Source organism: Pseudorca crassidens, chromosome 10 (genome assembly GCF_039906515.1).
Source record: "Pseudorca crassidens isolate mPseCra1 chromosome 10, mPseCra1.hap1, whole genome shotgun sequence".
Lineage (NCBI taxonomy): Eukaryota > Metazoa > Chordata > Mammalia > Artiodactyla > Delphinidae > Pseudorca > Pseudorca crassidens.
In genome coordinates, this window is record NC_090305.1 from 49,685,005 (window position 1) to 49,701,859 (window position 16,855).

At 40.6% G+C, this 16,855-nt stretch overlaps 1 protein-coding gene and 1 non-coding gene across 8 annotated transcripts in view; one reads left to right on the top strand and one right to left on the bottom strand.

Moving 5' to 3' along the window:
• The window catches only part of NEK10 (NIMA related kinase 10), a 309,256-nt gene that overhangs the window by 150,943 nt on the left and 141,458 nt on the right, over positions 1 to 16,855 (bottom strand). For 6 of the 7 annotated variants that reach the window (XM_067753539.1, XM_067753536.1, XM_067753535.1 and 3 more), the window contains 2 exons: positions 10,073 to 10,202; positions 9,461 to 9,531 (listed from right to left, as the gene is read on the bottom strand). In XM_067753539.1, coding sequence (XP_067609640.1) covers positions 9,461 to 9,531; positions 10,073 to 10,202 — 201 coding nt within the window. Of the gene's footprint in view, positions 1 to 4,844; positions 5,159 to 9,460; positions 9,532 to 10,072; positions 10,203 to 16,855 lie in introns of those variants that run through there. The other variant, XM_067753537.1, reaches the window with a different exon arrangement.
• LOC137233161 (U6 spliceosomal RNA) lies at positions 14,626 to 14,731 on the top strand. Its single transcript, XR_010947331.1, has one exon. It is a non-coding gene; the product is annotated as a U6 spliceosomal RNA (small nuclear RNA).

A 16,855-nucleotide genomic window follows, 5' to 3' on the forward strand; every position in this document is an offset into this window, starting at 1 on the left:
ACGTATTCCAGTGATGCAGAGTATATCAAGTTGGCTGTGGAGATTTATTCCACTGCTCCTGAGGCTGCTGGGAGAAATTTCCCTTTCTCTTCTTTGTTCACACAGCTCTTGGGGTTCGGCTTTGGATTTGACCCTGCCTCTGCATATAAGTTGCCTGAGCGTGTCTGTTCCCACCACACAGAACGGGTTTAAAGTAGCAGCTGATTATGGGGCTCTGGTTCACTCAGGCCAGGGGGTAGGGATGGGTACGAAATGGAGGGCGAACCTGTGGCAGCAGAGGCCAGCATGATGTTGCAACAGCCTGAGGCACACCATGCGTTCTCCTGGGGAAGTTGTCCCTGGATCACAGGACCCTGGCAGTGGCAGGCTGCACAGTTTCCTGGGAGGGGAGGTGTGGATAGTGACCTGTGCTTGCACACAGGCTTCTTGTGCAGAGAAGGTGCAAGCTAGGGCTTCTTGTCCAGAGCCAGGTACAAGCTAGGGCTTCTCCTCTGCTCAGTCAGTGGCCATCACCACCCTGTCAATGGTGCGGTCAGAACCACAGGGGCTGGAGCAGGAGCCCTGAAGAATTTGGGTTTCTTCCAGGTGTGATGGCAGTCTCAGCCTTGGTTTGGGGTATAGATTCAGGGCCTGAGGGCTTAAGGCTGTACTTCTTTTCTGATTTCACTTTATCCCTGATGTGCTTGCTTGGCTAGAGGCTGGGTTGTGGCTGGAGGGGTTGGTATCACACTACTGAGCTGAGTTTGCTCCCTCCCAAGAGTGCACAGGGACACATGTGCTGGCAATGGCTGCCTATGCCCTGGTCAGAGGCAGGGCTGGGATCCAAGCCAGCTCTGTTCCCTACAAGTGTGCAAACTCTTGTAGTTAGTGGCACACTCTGCCTTAGTGGAGAGCAGTGCTGGAGCAAGAGGGGCTACAGCAGGAGCCAGGTGAGGGGTGGGCGGGGGGTGTGATGCAGTAGCCCTGGCTAGCTGGTCAGAGCCCCTGGCAGTTTTCAATGTACTGCCTCCACACTTTGACTGGGAGCAAGCAAGTCTGTGTGCTCTTCAAGAGCAGAGGCCCAGTTTCTTACAGCCCTTCGGTAAGCCCCACTGGGTTTCAAACCAGCTAAGGGGCTTGTCTTCCCAGTGTTGTATCCCAGGGCTGGTGTGTCCAATGTGTGGCTGGAATCCCTCACTCCCCAGGGAGGATCCCTGAGCCTGTGATGTCCCCTCCTCTCCTGTGTCCCTGCTAAGGGTGAAGGTCCCGACCACATCATTCTCCCTTCCTACTGGACTCCGTGTGGATCTTTCTTTACAGCCTTGGTTGCAGAAGAGCTGTTCTGCTTGTCCCCAGGTTGATTTCAACAAGAGCTGTTGTTTGGTTGAGGGGAGGTGAGCCCAGCATCCTCCTAATCTGCGACTTTGATCTCTCTCTCCTTTCTTGACTTTAATAACCATGAGTATAATATGCACGTCTTAATCAAATTTTAAGTCATTATCATTTCCTGCTTTATCTTTATGCTATTTTTTTCAAGTTCTAACAAAGGGGGCTTGCACTATGGTTATGACAGACATATTTGCTGAATTCTTACTTAACAAAGTTCAGTCTATGCATTTATTATATACAAAATAAGGCAAGAGATTGAGGAGACAGGGCCAACTACATAATTTGGGGGGTGTCCCACATAATTGTGAGGCCCCAGCAGGGAGTGAGGAAGTCAATCTCCCCTTCCCATAGTCCAGCATCCCAGTTGATGGTAGATAAGAAACCCCCCAAGATATTGCAACCTCCATGACAGCAGGATGCAATTGGTACCTGGATTAGAGGCCAGCAAGAGGCCCCCACTGAATCACCCTCCAAACAAGCCAGGGTGCCACCAGCCTGGTCAGGGATGGCCTCTTCTTTGCCCTACCCCAGATACAACAGGGCACCTACTCTACCCTGACCATCTCCTTGCCTGCCTCCATATCCTATGGGGGGTGAAGCATAAAGGTGGAACACAGTCCTCCTTTGCTGACACACCCAATCACCATACCAGGTAGAGGGCAGCAGCAATGGGACAGGGACAGGAAGGTGGAGCTGGAGGCCAGGCAGAGGCCCAGAGGGCTGGAATCAGGTGGCTGAGAACTTAAGCCAGGGAGCTGGAGGGACCACATGTACACTAGGGTCCAAGCCCCCAACACACATGCTCCTTGTCCCATCAGACTTCACTTCTAAAACACAAATTCAAAGATAAAATTATTAAGAATTTCATGACCTTGAATACTGTATTCAAGTTTCTTACTTTCACTTATAATCACAAAAGAAGCTAAGTGTTCAACTTCACTTTTAATTAAATCTGGTTCCTCACGTTCACTTAATTAGCAAAAGGGATTAAAGCAGATAAAAATGCTCAGTTGACCAAGTGTTGATTATGACTACAAAAACCCTTTTCATTAGTGCAGATATTCTAAAGTCTTAGTCTGAATTCTAAGTTCTAAATTCTTAGTCTGCAGATATTTAAATTGATTCAAGGTACTGTCAGTTGAATTATCAGCTGAGCTTTTTATTTTTTTAAATAATAAAGCAATGTAAGCTAGTTTTACAAATTATACAGTTATATATTATGGTAAATGGAATCCAGAATGGCCTCTGTTCTGGCATTTAGTCATCTCCTCCTCTCCCAAAGCTACTCCCCTTCCTATGTTTGCCATCATCAGAAAAGGAACCACCTGGGAGATGCAGTTTAGCATCATAATTAGGCCTGCAGGCTCTGGGTCTGATTGTTGGGGGTTAAATCCTGGCTCGCCCTTTATTAACTCTGATCTTGGGTAAGGTTTAGCTTCTAAATCCCAGATAGCCTGGGACTATAATCTGTAAAATGGGATAATCATAGTATCTACTACATCAAGCTGGTATGGTGATTAAATGAAGCCATCCCTGTAAAGTGCCCAATAAATTAAAAAGAAAATCCACAATTTTCTTTCTCTTCCACCTCCTCCCTCATTCAACCAACACCAAAGCCTGTGGCTTCTACCTCCTAAATATTTCTAAAATCCGTATCATTCCCCTCTAATCCCATGGCTATTGGCCTATTTCATCATCACTTGCTTGGACCACTGAAACAGTCTCCTAAATGACACGCACATCTCTTGTCCACCTCTGATCCATATTGTAAACTGCTACCAGAAAAATATTCCAAAACTGATGACATCACTCCTCTGCTCAGAATTCCTCAATATCCCCTCATGGCCCAAAAGGACAAAATTAAAACTCCCTGCATGTGATACAAGCTCCTCCTAAACTAGCCCTTACCTCCCTCCACAGCCTCACCCCCTCTTCCCCTCACAGCAACACACCAAATGCTCCTACTTGTTCTTTCCCAAACAGCCCATGGCTCACCTATGCCCCATTTCTTGGTTATTTTATTCACTCTGCTTGAATTTGGTTTTTGCTGATTGTATCTACTCTTTCCCAAACCACATCCCTTATGTGCTTACCACTCTTTTCCAAGTCTCCATTAGGAAGACTTCTTGGACACCCTTAGACAGACTCACTGTCCCCCTTTTACATGTTCTCATTGCACTGTCTATATTTCAATACGTAAAACTACTGTAACCATTGTATCATAATGGTCTGTTTCACCACTGGAAACTGCAAACTTGTTGAGCGGAGGGACCTGTGTCTCCTTCACCATGATCTCCTCTGCATGTAAAATGGAATCTGGGTCCTGATGGGTACTCAGCAAATGAATGAATGAACAAATGAATGAACAAATGAACTAAGCCTAACATCTAAGAATTTACCTGTCTATAACCTAAAATATTTCGGTATACACTTTTGGAATCTTAGGAATATCTCCTACCAGAAGTTCCAGTTTATCCTCATTGCTGTGAAATGCCTCCCTGCTTGGATATTTCAGAGAAATTCTTAAGAGCAACTGAATGCTTTAATGATTCTCTAATCAAATAAGCATAAAATCACGTTTTAGAAAAAAAATCTGGGATATTCCACTCATGCTACCCACTTCGTCCCCACTCTACTCTGAGAAACCAGATGAAAGAAGTAAAGGGATACAATGTTCAACTGTCTTCATTTCATGTTTTAAGAAACAAAGAGGTGGGACTTCCCCAGTGGTGCAGTGGTTAAGAATCTGAATGCCAATGCACAGGACACAGGTTTGATCCCTGGTCTGGGAATATCCCACATGTTGCGGAGCAACTAAGCCCGTGTGCCACAACTACTGAGCCTGCGTGCCTAAGGCCCATGCTCCACAGCAAGAGAAGCCACCACAAGGAGAAGCTCATGCACCACAAAGAAGAATAGCCCTACCTGCTCACCACAACTAGAGAAAGCCCGCGCGCAGCAACGAAGACCCAACGCAGCCAAAATTAAATAAAATTAAATCTTAAAAAAAAAGAAAAGAAACAAAGAGTTGAAGATAGGATGGAAAATGCAAAGATCCACTTGTCCTTAGAACTAGCCAAAACTAACTTCTTTAGTCCTTATGACTGCCTCTGAAACAAAGTGCCAGACAGCTTATGCAACCAAGCACAGACAGAGAAAACTTAGGCAATGGGAATATTGTGTGCATAAAAGGAAATGTCCTTCCTTTACTTTAAAGCAAGTTCTTACTTTAAAAAGTAAATAGATAACATTCTCTTAACAGTGTACTGGAAGGTAAAAATAGTAATGCTGGTACTGAGCAGAGCAGTAAAATATATTTATTTTCTGCCTCAAACTCTTCAGGGTTACTAAGTTATTCTCCCAATTTAAAAGTCTGCTAAGGTAAGAAAACAGGAAATTGTATTTGTTCCCTAGTTCTTTTGAAACTTAATTTTTTTAATTATTTATTTATTTATTTATTTTTGGCTGCATTGGGTCTTCATTGCTTCGCGCGGGATTTCTCTAGTTGCGGCGAGCAGGGGCTACCCTTCATTGCGGTGCGCAGGCTTCTCATTGCGGTGGCTTCTCTTGTTGCAGAGCTCAGGCTCTAGGCATGTGGGCTTCAGTAGTTGTGGCACGTGGACTCAGTAGTTGTGGCTTGCAGGGTCTAGAGCGCAGGCTCGATAGTTGTGGCGCACGGGCTTAGTTGCTCCGAGGCATGTGGGATATTCCCAGACCAGGTCTTGAACCCGTGTCCCCTGCATTGGCAAGCAGATTCTCAACCACTGCACCACCAGGGAAGTCCCTGAAACTTAATTTTTAAAGACTGAAAATCCAAAGCAATTCAAGTATGTAATTGCATGCAACTCACAACTGATTTTGGTTTTATGTCAAATTTTCTAAAGATAAAACTTCACAATGTGAACCCACTGTCTTGCATAACTTTAAATGAAAACTATATCTGTTATAGGCTGCATACTGCAATCTTAATTTGTAGTCAGCTTTAAAATTAAATTGTCATTTCCTACTAATTATGGCACCTTAGTATTTTGAATTAAAAGTGTACTCAGAACATTTCATCTGGAGTCCCCTAATAGTGTTCATTCATCCTCTTAAACACTCTGGTGACAGGGAACTCACCATCCATCAGCAGCCTGCTCCACTGTGGATAGCTCTAATTCTGACACACACTTCCTAATGGCGAGCTCACCTTGCCCCGCCCCCCCCAGAACTTCCATTCCATGGTCTTGGCTCCATTTGCTGAGGTTCCACATAATAAATCCAATTGTTTTCATATTCTCGATGCCATTCCATTTTCCCAGTTAACTGAAGTATTTTTTAAACATCTTACGATTGTACTCCAAAACTTGTTGACTCAAATTCCAGCCCACAGTGGGAACAACCCACTTCTTTCCATCAACACCACCACTCTAGTCAAAGCCTCCATCATCTCTCAGTGGACAGCTGAACCTGGTTCTCCTTCCCACTCTCATTCCCTTCAGTCTATTCCCTGGAGATCAGCCAGAATGATCTCTGCTAAAGAAATTTTCACTATGTCTCAATCTGTTAATAACCCTTCAGTCCTCTCCTCAATACTGGAGATAAAAATTCAAAACCCTCAGTGTGGCCTGTAGAACCTGTCAACCTGGGTCCTGTCAGCCTCCCAGGTCCATTTGCTGGCTATTCTCTCCCTTACTTGACACGCTGCATCTCCAACTTTTTTCAGTTCTTCAAATTAACAAGCTCTTTTGCTCAGGAAAGCCTTCAGAGATGTGGGTCTATGAAATGCTTTTTCCACTCTGTTTACTATTTGAGAAGTAGTGAAGTTCAGGTCTCAGATTACATGTCCTTTCTTCAGAAACTAGACCAAGTCCTTCTGTAATCTCTCGTTGCCCCTTTTACCATCCTTCATCAAATTTATCATAATTTTTATATACTTCATTCCATAAATAATAACATTATTAATAACAATACCTAAATTAATTGAGGGCTCACTACATACTGGGAACTGTGCTAAGACCATCACAAGCATGATCTTATTTAGGCTTCAAAGCAAGCCATGAGTAGTTACTATTGCTACCTATATATCACAGATGAGGAAAGTGGGTCTTGGGAAGGTTAAGGTAAGTGGAAGAGTGGGGATTAGAATCCACTCAATTCTAGAACCTATTGATGTTCTTAACCTTTTCATGATAATGCTGATGTCTGACTTTTCCACTAACCTCCTAGCTCCAAGAGGCGTGGACACCAATAGCCAGGAAGCCTGTCATAAGCAAATTATGGTCCTGTTTGCCCAACGCCACAAAATCAGAATAATGTCTCTGTACTTTTTCTCTGCACTACCCTCTCCTATTTTTCATGGCACTCAAATACCTAAGAAAAGGAGAAATTAAATGAGTAACTCTGGTATTCTTGTCTTGACCTCTCTGGAGACTTCTTGAATTTTTAAGGCAGTTTCCAGAAAACAAATAGCAGATAACAGGAGATGAGCAGTTTAAATACATTTGTATGGATTCATTAGCAGTAGGGTGGATCTAGTGTAATGCGGAATTTAGATGATTTAGAAAGGGGTTTCAGCTCATTTCCCACAATATTTATAATAATAACTGCCAACATTGCTCAAGATTTACCATTTGCCAAAGCTCTATGCTAAGTGATCTGCATGTTATAATCATCATATCAGCTTGATGAGGTTGGTACTATTACGATCCCCATTTTACCAGATGAGGAAACAGAGCTGCTGAAAGAATAGTCAAATAGTCTGCTCAGAGTCCACAGTTAGTGAAATTCAGCCCCAGCTGGGCCTGAGGCACTTAATATTGTAGGGCAGCATTGGGCTGAGCAAGGTAAGATTCAACATATAATCCCACAAACGTGAGGAGTATCTATTAATGCTAAACAATGGGCTGGAAGGAGAAAATAAAAGGGAAAGGGGCATAGCCATGAAAATACGCTTATTACATTGCATCAGAGGTGGTGCCAAGAGCTAGGATAGATACAGAATTGAGATTTAAAGGAATTAGGCAAGGGGATAGATAAAGTTTCCATCTGGGGTGACCCTAGGATTTCTATTATCACAATAAGGATTTGACTCAGCTTGATGGGGCAGAGTAGTAATCTTGGGCCAATTTAAGGTCGTAAAATGGTCCAGAAATAACGATCAGCCAGGTAAATGAGTCATTTATTCATATAACCAGTAAATTGTTAAGGGTCTACTTTGTACTAGGCATTGCTCTGGGCACTGAATAGCTATAAACTAAACTGAAAAAGTCCCCATTCTTGTGGAGTTTTCATTCTGGTGGGGAAGAGAGACAATAAAAGAACAAGTCTGCATGCACATGTATAATGTGTTAGGGGTGGTGGATGCTGTGAACTTGGTCAAGGGGACAAGAGAGTCTGGAGAGGTTGTGGGGGCATCAGGGCAGGTGCCCTGATTTTTCAGAGACCCAGTTTCCTCAGAAACCAGAGGAAGTAAGGGCCTGTGCCACTGTGTGTATCAGAGGGAAGAGAGTGCCAGGAAAAGGGAAGAGCAGTAGCGAGGAGCTCCCTGTGGTTGGAGTGGAGGGAGCAGAGGGAAAGTGGGAGGGGAAGGGTTAGGGATGAGCTGGGACAAGCCCTGTGGGGGCAGAACTTTGAGACTCTATAGGGATAAGGACTTTCATTAAACTCCTACTATATGGATATATGGAGCACTTCTTTCTGAGTTTCTTTGAAAAATTAAAATATTTCTTAAAAATAAAAAGGAAAAAATGCTTGCAATTTTATCATCTAACATGGCCTTTTTCAGTTTCATATGTTCTTGTCTAGTCTTTTCCATATTCATGCACATTTTATGTTTTTTTCATAGTTATAAGTACCTGTACATTTTGTTTGTTTTACTTAGTTTCAGATCATACTTGTTTTTTTGTTTTCATTTTTTAATTAAAAATTTTTTAATTAATTTTTTATTGGCATATAGTTGATTTACAATGTTGCATTAGTTTCTGCTATGCAGCAAAGTGAATCAACCATACATGTACCTATATCCACTCTCCTCCAGACTTCATTCCCATATAGGTCATTACAGAGCACTGAATAGAGTTCCCTATGCTATACAATAGGTTTTTATTTATTATCTTTTAAATATAGTAGTGTGTATATGTCAATCCCAATCTCCCAATTTATCGCCCCTCCCTTTCCCCCTTGGTAACCATAAGTTTGTTTTCTACATCTGTGACTCAATTTCTGTTTTGTAAACAGGTTCATGTGTACCACTTTTTTTAGATTGCACATATAAGCGCTATCATATGATATTTGTCTTTCTCTGTCTGACTTACTTCACTCATTATGACAATCTCTAGGTCCATCCATGTTGCTGCAAATGGCATTATTTCCTTTTTTTTTATGGCTGAGTAATATTCCATAGTATATATGTACCACATCTTTATCCATTCCTCTGTCAATGGACATTTAGGTTGCTTCCATGTGCTGGCTATTGTAAATAGTGCTGCAGTGAATATTGGGGTGCATGTACACTTTCAAATTATGGTTTTCTCTGGATATATACCCAGGAGTGGGATTGCTGGATCATATGGTAGTTCTATTTTTAGTTTTTTAAGGAACTTCCATACTGTTCTCCATAGTGGCTGTATCAATTTACATTCCCACCAACAGTGTATGAGGTTTCCTTTTCTCCACACCCGTTCCAGCATTTATGGTTTGTAGATTTTTTGATGATGGCCATTCTAACCGGTGTGAGGTGATTACCTCATAGTTTTGATTTGCATTTCTCTAATAATTAGTGATGTTGAACATCTTTTCATGTGCCTCTTGACCATCTATATACCTTCTTTGGAGAAATGTCTATTTAGCAGATCATACTTACTTTACAGGTTGATATAAAGCCTTCTGAATAATCAATCTAATGGTTGCATAATATTTCAAGTGAATGTACTACTTCCTCTTGGACACTTGGTTGGCTTCCAAATGGTCCCTATGACTGGTGATGCACAAATATTTTTCTAGCTTTGGATTATTTGAGAGCTCTTCCTCTTAATATTTACATAGTGAATTTGCATAGATATGAGGTATTTCTTGATAATCCCTATAGGTTTGAAGTTATGAGACTAATTACCTGCTGATGATAGTGGTCACCTTTTCAGAATAGATGCCTTCTGGTACTGGTTCATATACTGCCTCCACTATCTGCAAAATAAACAGACTAGAATGATGGAAGTAAACGAGCCACAGGTACCTTTGAGTGGTGATACTTGGCCACGACACAAGAGTTACTTAACAAGCATCATAATTTCATGCACATATTTTCATCAGAAACAAAAATATCCCAGCAAATTAAAAATTAGCATTAATTAAACTGTTCTTGAGCATAGAACTGTATTCTTCAAGCTGAGTTAAAGTTAACCTCAGATTCATAATAAATGATGTGTAGGATAATACAATATGATAGATTGAGGGCAGTTCAAACCACAATTAAGAAAAAAGACCAAAAGCAGTTTGATATATTTATTTTTATAATTTTCTATGATAAATGGAAGACAATTATAAGGGGAAATGTGCCATAGCACATGATGTAGAAAGGAGGAAAAATAAACTGGATCGTGTGGTTAATAAAACAATGACTGCTTTTAAGTGACAGTTTTATTAAAATCACAAAGGTTCTACTTAAGAAGAAAAGGAATGGTGTTTTTGGCAACATGAGACCCTTTTGTCTTCCAAGGTTGCTTACTTTTGTGGCCAGGGAGAGCATGTTTGTGCTGTAGAAGGGAGGATTCAGAGTCGCCATCTGATAAAGGATGCAGCCTGCTGCCCAGACATCAGCCTTCTCCCCATACGGCTCACTCTTCAGCACCTCAGGGCTGAATTAAAATAAGGATGTTAATGCACAATGAAAAAGGGAGAAGTCAGTACAGAAAAAAGTTCAATTTTCAAGCTATAGTTGGAGATATAAGAAAAAAATGGAAACTCGATCATCATTTCAAGTAAACATATTAAGATGTATCTTTGAATTCTCTCAGACTCAGGTGAATCAAGAAGCACAACGAAGCAATTCTAATTTAAGCAATAAATGTCAATAAACAACTCCTATTAAATGTCCTTTTACTTCCAGAAACAACTACCCCTCTGTGGTAGACGGAATGACTGGCCCCAGTTCTCTCTATTCTGGAGGTTTTGAATACCCCACTCCTTCTTCTTGGTGGGCAGTGTTTGCTACCCACTCCTGCCTTTGCTTTTGTTGTGTTGGCCAGTGGAATGTGGAAGTGGCAGTGCAACAGATCAGGGCCTCAGTCTTAACAGGTGTTGAGTGCTTCCATTTGTCCCTACAGGAGCTTCTGTCCAAAAGAACATCGTATCCCAGGTAGCTAGGATAGCCCAGCCTAGGCCCAGCACAAGACACATGGAGCAGATCTGCACACATAAACCTGCAGCCTGAAGGAGACCCAGCCCAGGAGACCCACAGACCTGTGAGTCTGACAATAAATGCTTATTGTTGAATGCCACTGAGATTTCATGGTGATTTGTTATGCAGCATTATTATGAGTAAAATTGACTGACATAGCACCATCCCTTTGCTATTCAATGCTAGCTTATAAAGTAGGAAGCAAGACCATATTTAAATGTGTTGCAGAAAATGACAACTTACATCATGTTCATCTCTTCTGAAATTTCATATCTAGTCTGAATAAGGATGTTGTCAGCCTTTAAATGAAGTTAAGCTGTGAGGGTTTATGGGCTTGACATTTTTTTTAATGTGGAGGGGTGGGTAGTTCCCTTGGATATTTTGAACTGATAGACGTTTCCTCTCTCATATTTGTAGACTGAAACTCAGCAAAGTGTTAAAAGCACTCAGCACACATACACACCCTAAATTAAGTAGTTTGATGATTCAGTTCTAAAGTATGTATTTAGGACTGTGCTCAACCCTCTAAATTAATGGAGTAGGAATTAATGGTTAACTTGGGCAGTGGACTAAGATATAAAGAAACTCATAAATTGGTATCAGTACAGAGCAAGTATTGGCTGTTAAGAATAACCAAGGAGTTGCAATTCTTGTGAGATTATGGAAAATGATTCCTGGTTTAAGATTTACATTATGTATTTACAGAAGAAGTGAGATTTCAAGATCTCTCAGTTAAGCATTTCCATAGGTACTGTCTTTGAGTTCAATAATATGGCAATGGGGGAATCCGGGGTGATTTCCAGGGCTCTACTGGTCTTAAGTGTATAAAAGTGTCCCCTGTTGTCACTCGATCAACTGCTCACATTAAAAAATGCCATAAAAGGAAAAAAATGTCTTCAACAAAAAAAATGTCCTTGGCTCCACACAAATGGCTCATGTTTTAATCTACTGAGAACTCAGAAGATTTCATATTTCCAAAAGCTCAGGAAGCAGGTGCTGTGAGTGCTCCACCCATCAACCCCTCAGATCTCTTTTCCATTTCCTGTTTCGTGTGTGCTTTCACTCTCAACAGCCAGTGTCTGTACTTCTCTGGAGGACAGCCTTCATTTTTCCTCAAAAGATAACTACTCAGTGTAGAGGAAAACTCTTGTAAGAGTAGAATTTACTTAGTTTATTTTTCTCATCATTCCATCTCTTCCTTCATCTCACTAGAGACCACACACTCCTTTCATCCCCACAGGCATGCCCCTTTGCAATGTGGCTGTGCCACTCCTCCCAATAAAAGATGGACTCTATTTTGTACCCCTTGAATCTGGGCTTAACCATATAACTTGCTTTGGCCAAGAAGACATCAGGAAAAGTGATGCAAGGAGAGAATGGAAAAGCACTTACTCTTTGTGGCTTGCTCTCTCTTCCTGCTCTTGAAAACCCTACAATCACAAGCAGGTGATTGAGCCCAGGCTTGCCTGCTGGAAGATGAGCATCACATGGCTCAGTTACCTCCAGCACCCCTACCCACAGCCACTCTACCACCACATCCATCAGTGAAGCCTTTGAAAACCAGGTGACCACAATGCACAGGTGAGCCCAGACAACACAGATAAGCAATCCCAGCTCAATCCAGCCAGCGCACAGTATATTGAGAAGAAGAAGAATAAAAAGGTTATTGTAACCACTAAGTTTTGAGGTCCTTAGTCAAAGTTAACTGACATGACAGCTTTCATCAGATTCTCAAAGCTGTCCATGCCTCCCTGAAAAAGACAGAGAATCACTTCTCTGGAAGAGAACAAGAAAGGGCAATAAAAGACAACACAGTTGCCAACTATCACTTTGCTTCTGGGGTCCAACTTCAAATATTCTCTAAGATAAAAGAGGTTCATAATTACAATTAAAAGCAATGGCAAACACAAGACAGAGCCTGATTTCCAAAAGTCACACAAAATGTTCTGTTATGTTATGTGTGTCCCCCCAAAATTCATGTGTTGAGTCCCAACCCCCAGTACCTCAGAATGTAACCGTATATACAGATAAGGCCTGCATGAGCTGATCAGAGCTGCCATTGGGGTGGCCCTAATCCAGTATGACTGGTGTCTGTATTAGAAGAGGAAGAGACACCAGGAGTGTGCAAGGAACAACCACGGGAAGAGGCAGGAAGAAGGCGGGGCTGGCATTTGCGAGCCAAGGAGAGGCCTCAGAGGAAACCAAACCTGCCAACATCTTGATCTTGGATTTCAGCCTTCAAATAAATTTCTGTTGTTTAAGCTACCCAGGCTGTGGTATTTTTTTATGGCAACAGGTTCTATGAAGAAAAACTATTCATGTGTTTTTCATCTTTAAAAAGAACCCAGCTTTTGGGAAATATGGCTAAAGTAATGACTCAATCACTACTTATTTTGGTGATTATTGTTTAGAAAACCATTGTAAAATAATTCACTGTCTTGTAATAATTTCCAATTTCTCCACTTAAGGTGAGCCCAACCACATTTAAAGAAATACAGAGTTACAGCTAGCAATGCTCACTTAAGAGAAAGAAGTTAAATAGTACACACACACACACACACACACACACACACACACACACACTTTAAAATGGGTTTTCTCGGGCTTTCCTGGTGGCGCAGTGGTTGAGAGTCCGCCTGCCGATGCAGGGGACACAGGTTCGTTCTCCGGTCCGGGAAGATCCCACATGCCGCGGAGCGGCTGGGCCCGTGAGCCATGGCCGTTGAGCCTGTGTGTTTGGAGCCTGTGCTCCGCAACGGGAGAGGCCACAACAGTGAAAGGCCCACGTACCGCAAAAGATAAATAAATAAAATAAAATTGGTTTTCTCTTTCCCAATCAGAAATATTCCTCTGTATTTTAAAAACTGGATATTCCTATGTGATTTGGTCATCTAAAATCTTTTAATGGTAAAGTAAAGCATAATTTACGATATTTAATAAAAATAAGGGTTTTTCTGGTAAAGGTTAAACATATGCAATTAAATGTGTAAAAACTTACAGCCATTATAAGTTGTACTTCAATTAAAATATTATCATTTTTATTATTGCTGACCTAACGTACATGGTGACTATATTTAATAATAATGTACTGTATACTTGAAATTTGCTAAGAAAGTACATCACAAGTAATGTGATAATTGAATCTTTTGAAGTAATAGATATATTAATTAGCTTGGTTGTATAATCATTTCACAATGTATACAAATATCAAAACATCACATTGTAAACCTCAAACATATACAATTTTTAATTGCCAATAATACCTCAATAAAGCTGGAAAAAATTTTAAGTGAAGCCAGGGATAGTATAGTTAGGTAGATGGCAAAGACATTCATTACTTATTACTATATTTTAATAAATAAGTCAACATAGCTCATAATCAATCAGCAGCCTTTGAGAGGGGGCTGGAGGAAAGTTTATCTAAATACTACCTCTGTTTTAAAAAGGCATAAATTTACAAACTGATAATGAAAGCAATGTGGAAAAACGATGAGGAAGGAAGGATGCTTAATATAATTTTTTAAAAAGACAAACTGTTTAGATTTTTAAATTCCATTAGTAGTCCCTCACTGATGTGAACAATTAGGTTGCTAATTGCCAAAGATTCTTATTTACTCATTATTGAAGTAAACAAGGAAAGTATTGAATCTAGATGTTTTTCAAAACAGTTTAAAATATGAACATTTTGCTATTTCACAAATAATTCAATACTATGATGATTTATGTAAGTTGGGAGGGCGACTTCTTTCCTTTAAATGCAACAAAGTACATTTACAAAGTAAATGAAATGAAAGGATATGTTAAAAGGTTCTGAGTGTAGACAGTATATTCTTCTTTCCTACAGTGGTCATGTTGTCATCTTTGTTAAAAGTTTGATTATTGTGCTCATTTTGTCAGCACATATACTAAAATTAGAATGACACGTGAAAATTAGCATGACCTCGGCACAAGGATGACGTGCAAATCTGTGATGCATTCCATATTTTAGAGGCAGTAAGATGACAGGCAAAAATGAGGACTATACTCTAGTTAATAAAGTTGTTTCTCATAGGGGTAAAGATTAACAATTTTGATACTGCTATACATGTATACCAGAATTCAACAATTAAGTAAATGAGTGGCAGATGGCAGAAGCCAGGTTTCTCACTATTGGGAGTGGAAGAAAGGTTACAGATAAGCAAGGAAAGGAGTAGGGGTACTCTACAAGGAGGTAACAGATTAGAGTTGGAGACAACAGTATAAACCCATGTTTAGCTTAATATTAATATAGATGGTTACATATGAAAATATTTATAGTTATGTGAATATACACAGGTTACTATGCACATATATATCCTTGCACATATATATCCTGTGCACATATATATCCTTTCATTCTGTCAGATGAAAAGGCCTAGAATTGATGACCTCCTAGTAGCAATGAGCACACTTAGCACCAGATCTTGGTTTTTTGTTTTTTTTTTTGTGGTACACAGGCCTCTCACTGTTGTGGCCTCTCCTGTTGCGGAGCACAGGCTCTGGATGCGCAGGCTCAGTGGCCATGGCTCACGGGCCTAGCCGCTCCACGGCATGTGGGAATCTTCCTGGACCGGGGCACAAACCCGCATCCCCTGCATTGGCAGGTGGACTCTCAACCACTGTGCCACCAGGGATCTTGGTTTTTAACACCATTCTCCAATTAAAAGAATCAGGACCATTGGAGAAATGACTGATAATAGGACTGGGGCAAGAAATATACTAAATGAACCTGGAGCATCTTCTAGTTCCAGAAAGTTAGTCTAAAGAAAAAAAAAGCACAATGATGGGGGTATGCCAGAGGGGTATGGAAGACAAGTCAACCAGCTCCCAATGGCCAAATGTAGAAAAGTTTGAACAACAAAATAAAGTATTGTATTAGTCAGCTTGGGCTGCCATAATAAAATACCAATAACGGGGTGACTTAAATAGAAATAAACAGGAATTTATTTCTCACAATTCAGGAATCTGGGAAATCCAAGAGCAAGGTGCTGGCTAATTCTGTTCCCCAATGAGGGCCTTCTTCCTGGCCTACAGGTGGTTGCTGTGTCCTCACATGGCAGAGAAAGAGAGAGAGAGAGATTGAGCAGAGTTTCTGATGTCTCTTCTTATAAGACCACTAATCCCATCATGAGGCCCCCACCTTCGTGACCTCATCTAAATCTACTTAACTTCCCAAAGGCAACAATCTCCAAATAACATCACATTGGGGTTTAGGGTGTTAACGTATGAATTTGGGAGGGGGACACAATTCAGCTCACTGAAAGTTTTATTAGATTATAACCCAGGGTATAAAATAATTATCCATGAGTCCATACTGATATAAATTTTAAAAAACCAAATAAATAAAAAACAGGAGGCAATAGACAAATCTCTTGAAAAATGACAAATAATTTATGTGGAGACTCCACCTTAAGGAAATGAAGCATAATTCCCTACTCCTTAAGTTTGGGGTGCATGTAGTGACTTTCTTTCAAAAAGTACCCTATAGAAAGAAAAAAAAAAGAGTAACTTTACAGTAGAGAGACCTGATAAACACTATCTCCAGCCAGCTGATCAAGATTAACATCAACAGTGTTAAGTCATATTGATAGTATGTACCCATGAAAAGAGAATGGCAATTTACACCTGTAATCTTCCTCCCCAAACATATTCCAGTCTAATTATTAGAAAAATATCAGACAAATCCCAATTGAGGAAATTCTATGAAATTCTTAACCAATAATTCTCAAAACTTCCAAGGTCATTAAAAACAAGAAAAATCTGAGAAATTGCCAAAATCAAGAGGAGTCTAATGAGAAATAAAAGATTACCTGGTCAACAAGTATCTGTAATATTAAGATGATAGGGTTTTTATTCTTAGAAGAAAAGGTATATGATAATTGAAAATGAAAATATTTGAAGCAAGAAAACAAATCACTTCTATCAAGTATATCCATCCATTGTGCCACCAATTAATCTTATTATCAAACATAGAATGCTAAAATTACAGGCTATTTCTTCTCCTATGTTACATATACAGTTGACCCTTGAACAATGCAGGGTTTAGGGGTACTGAGGTAGGAGATAGATGGGCCCCTGGGTCAGACAACTGGT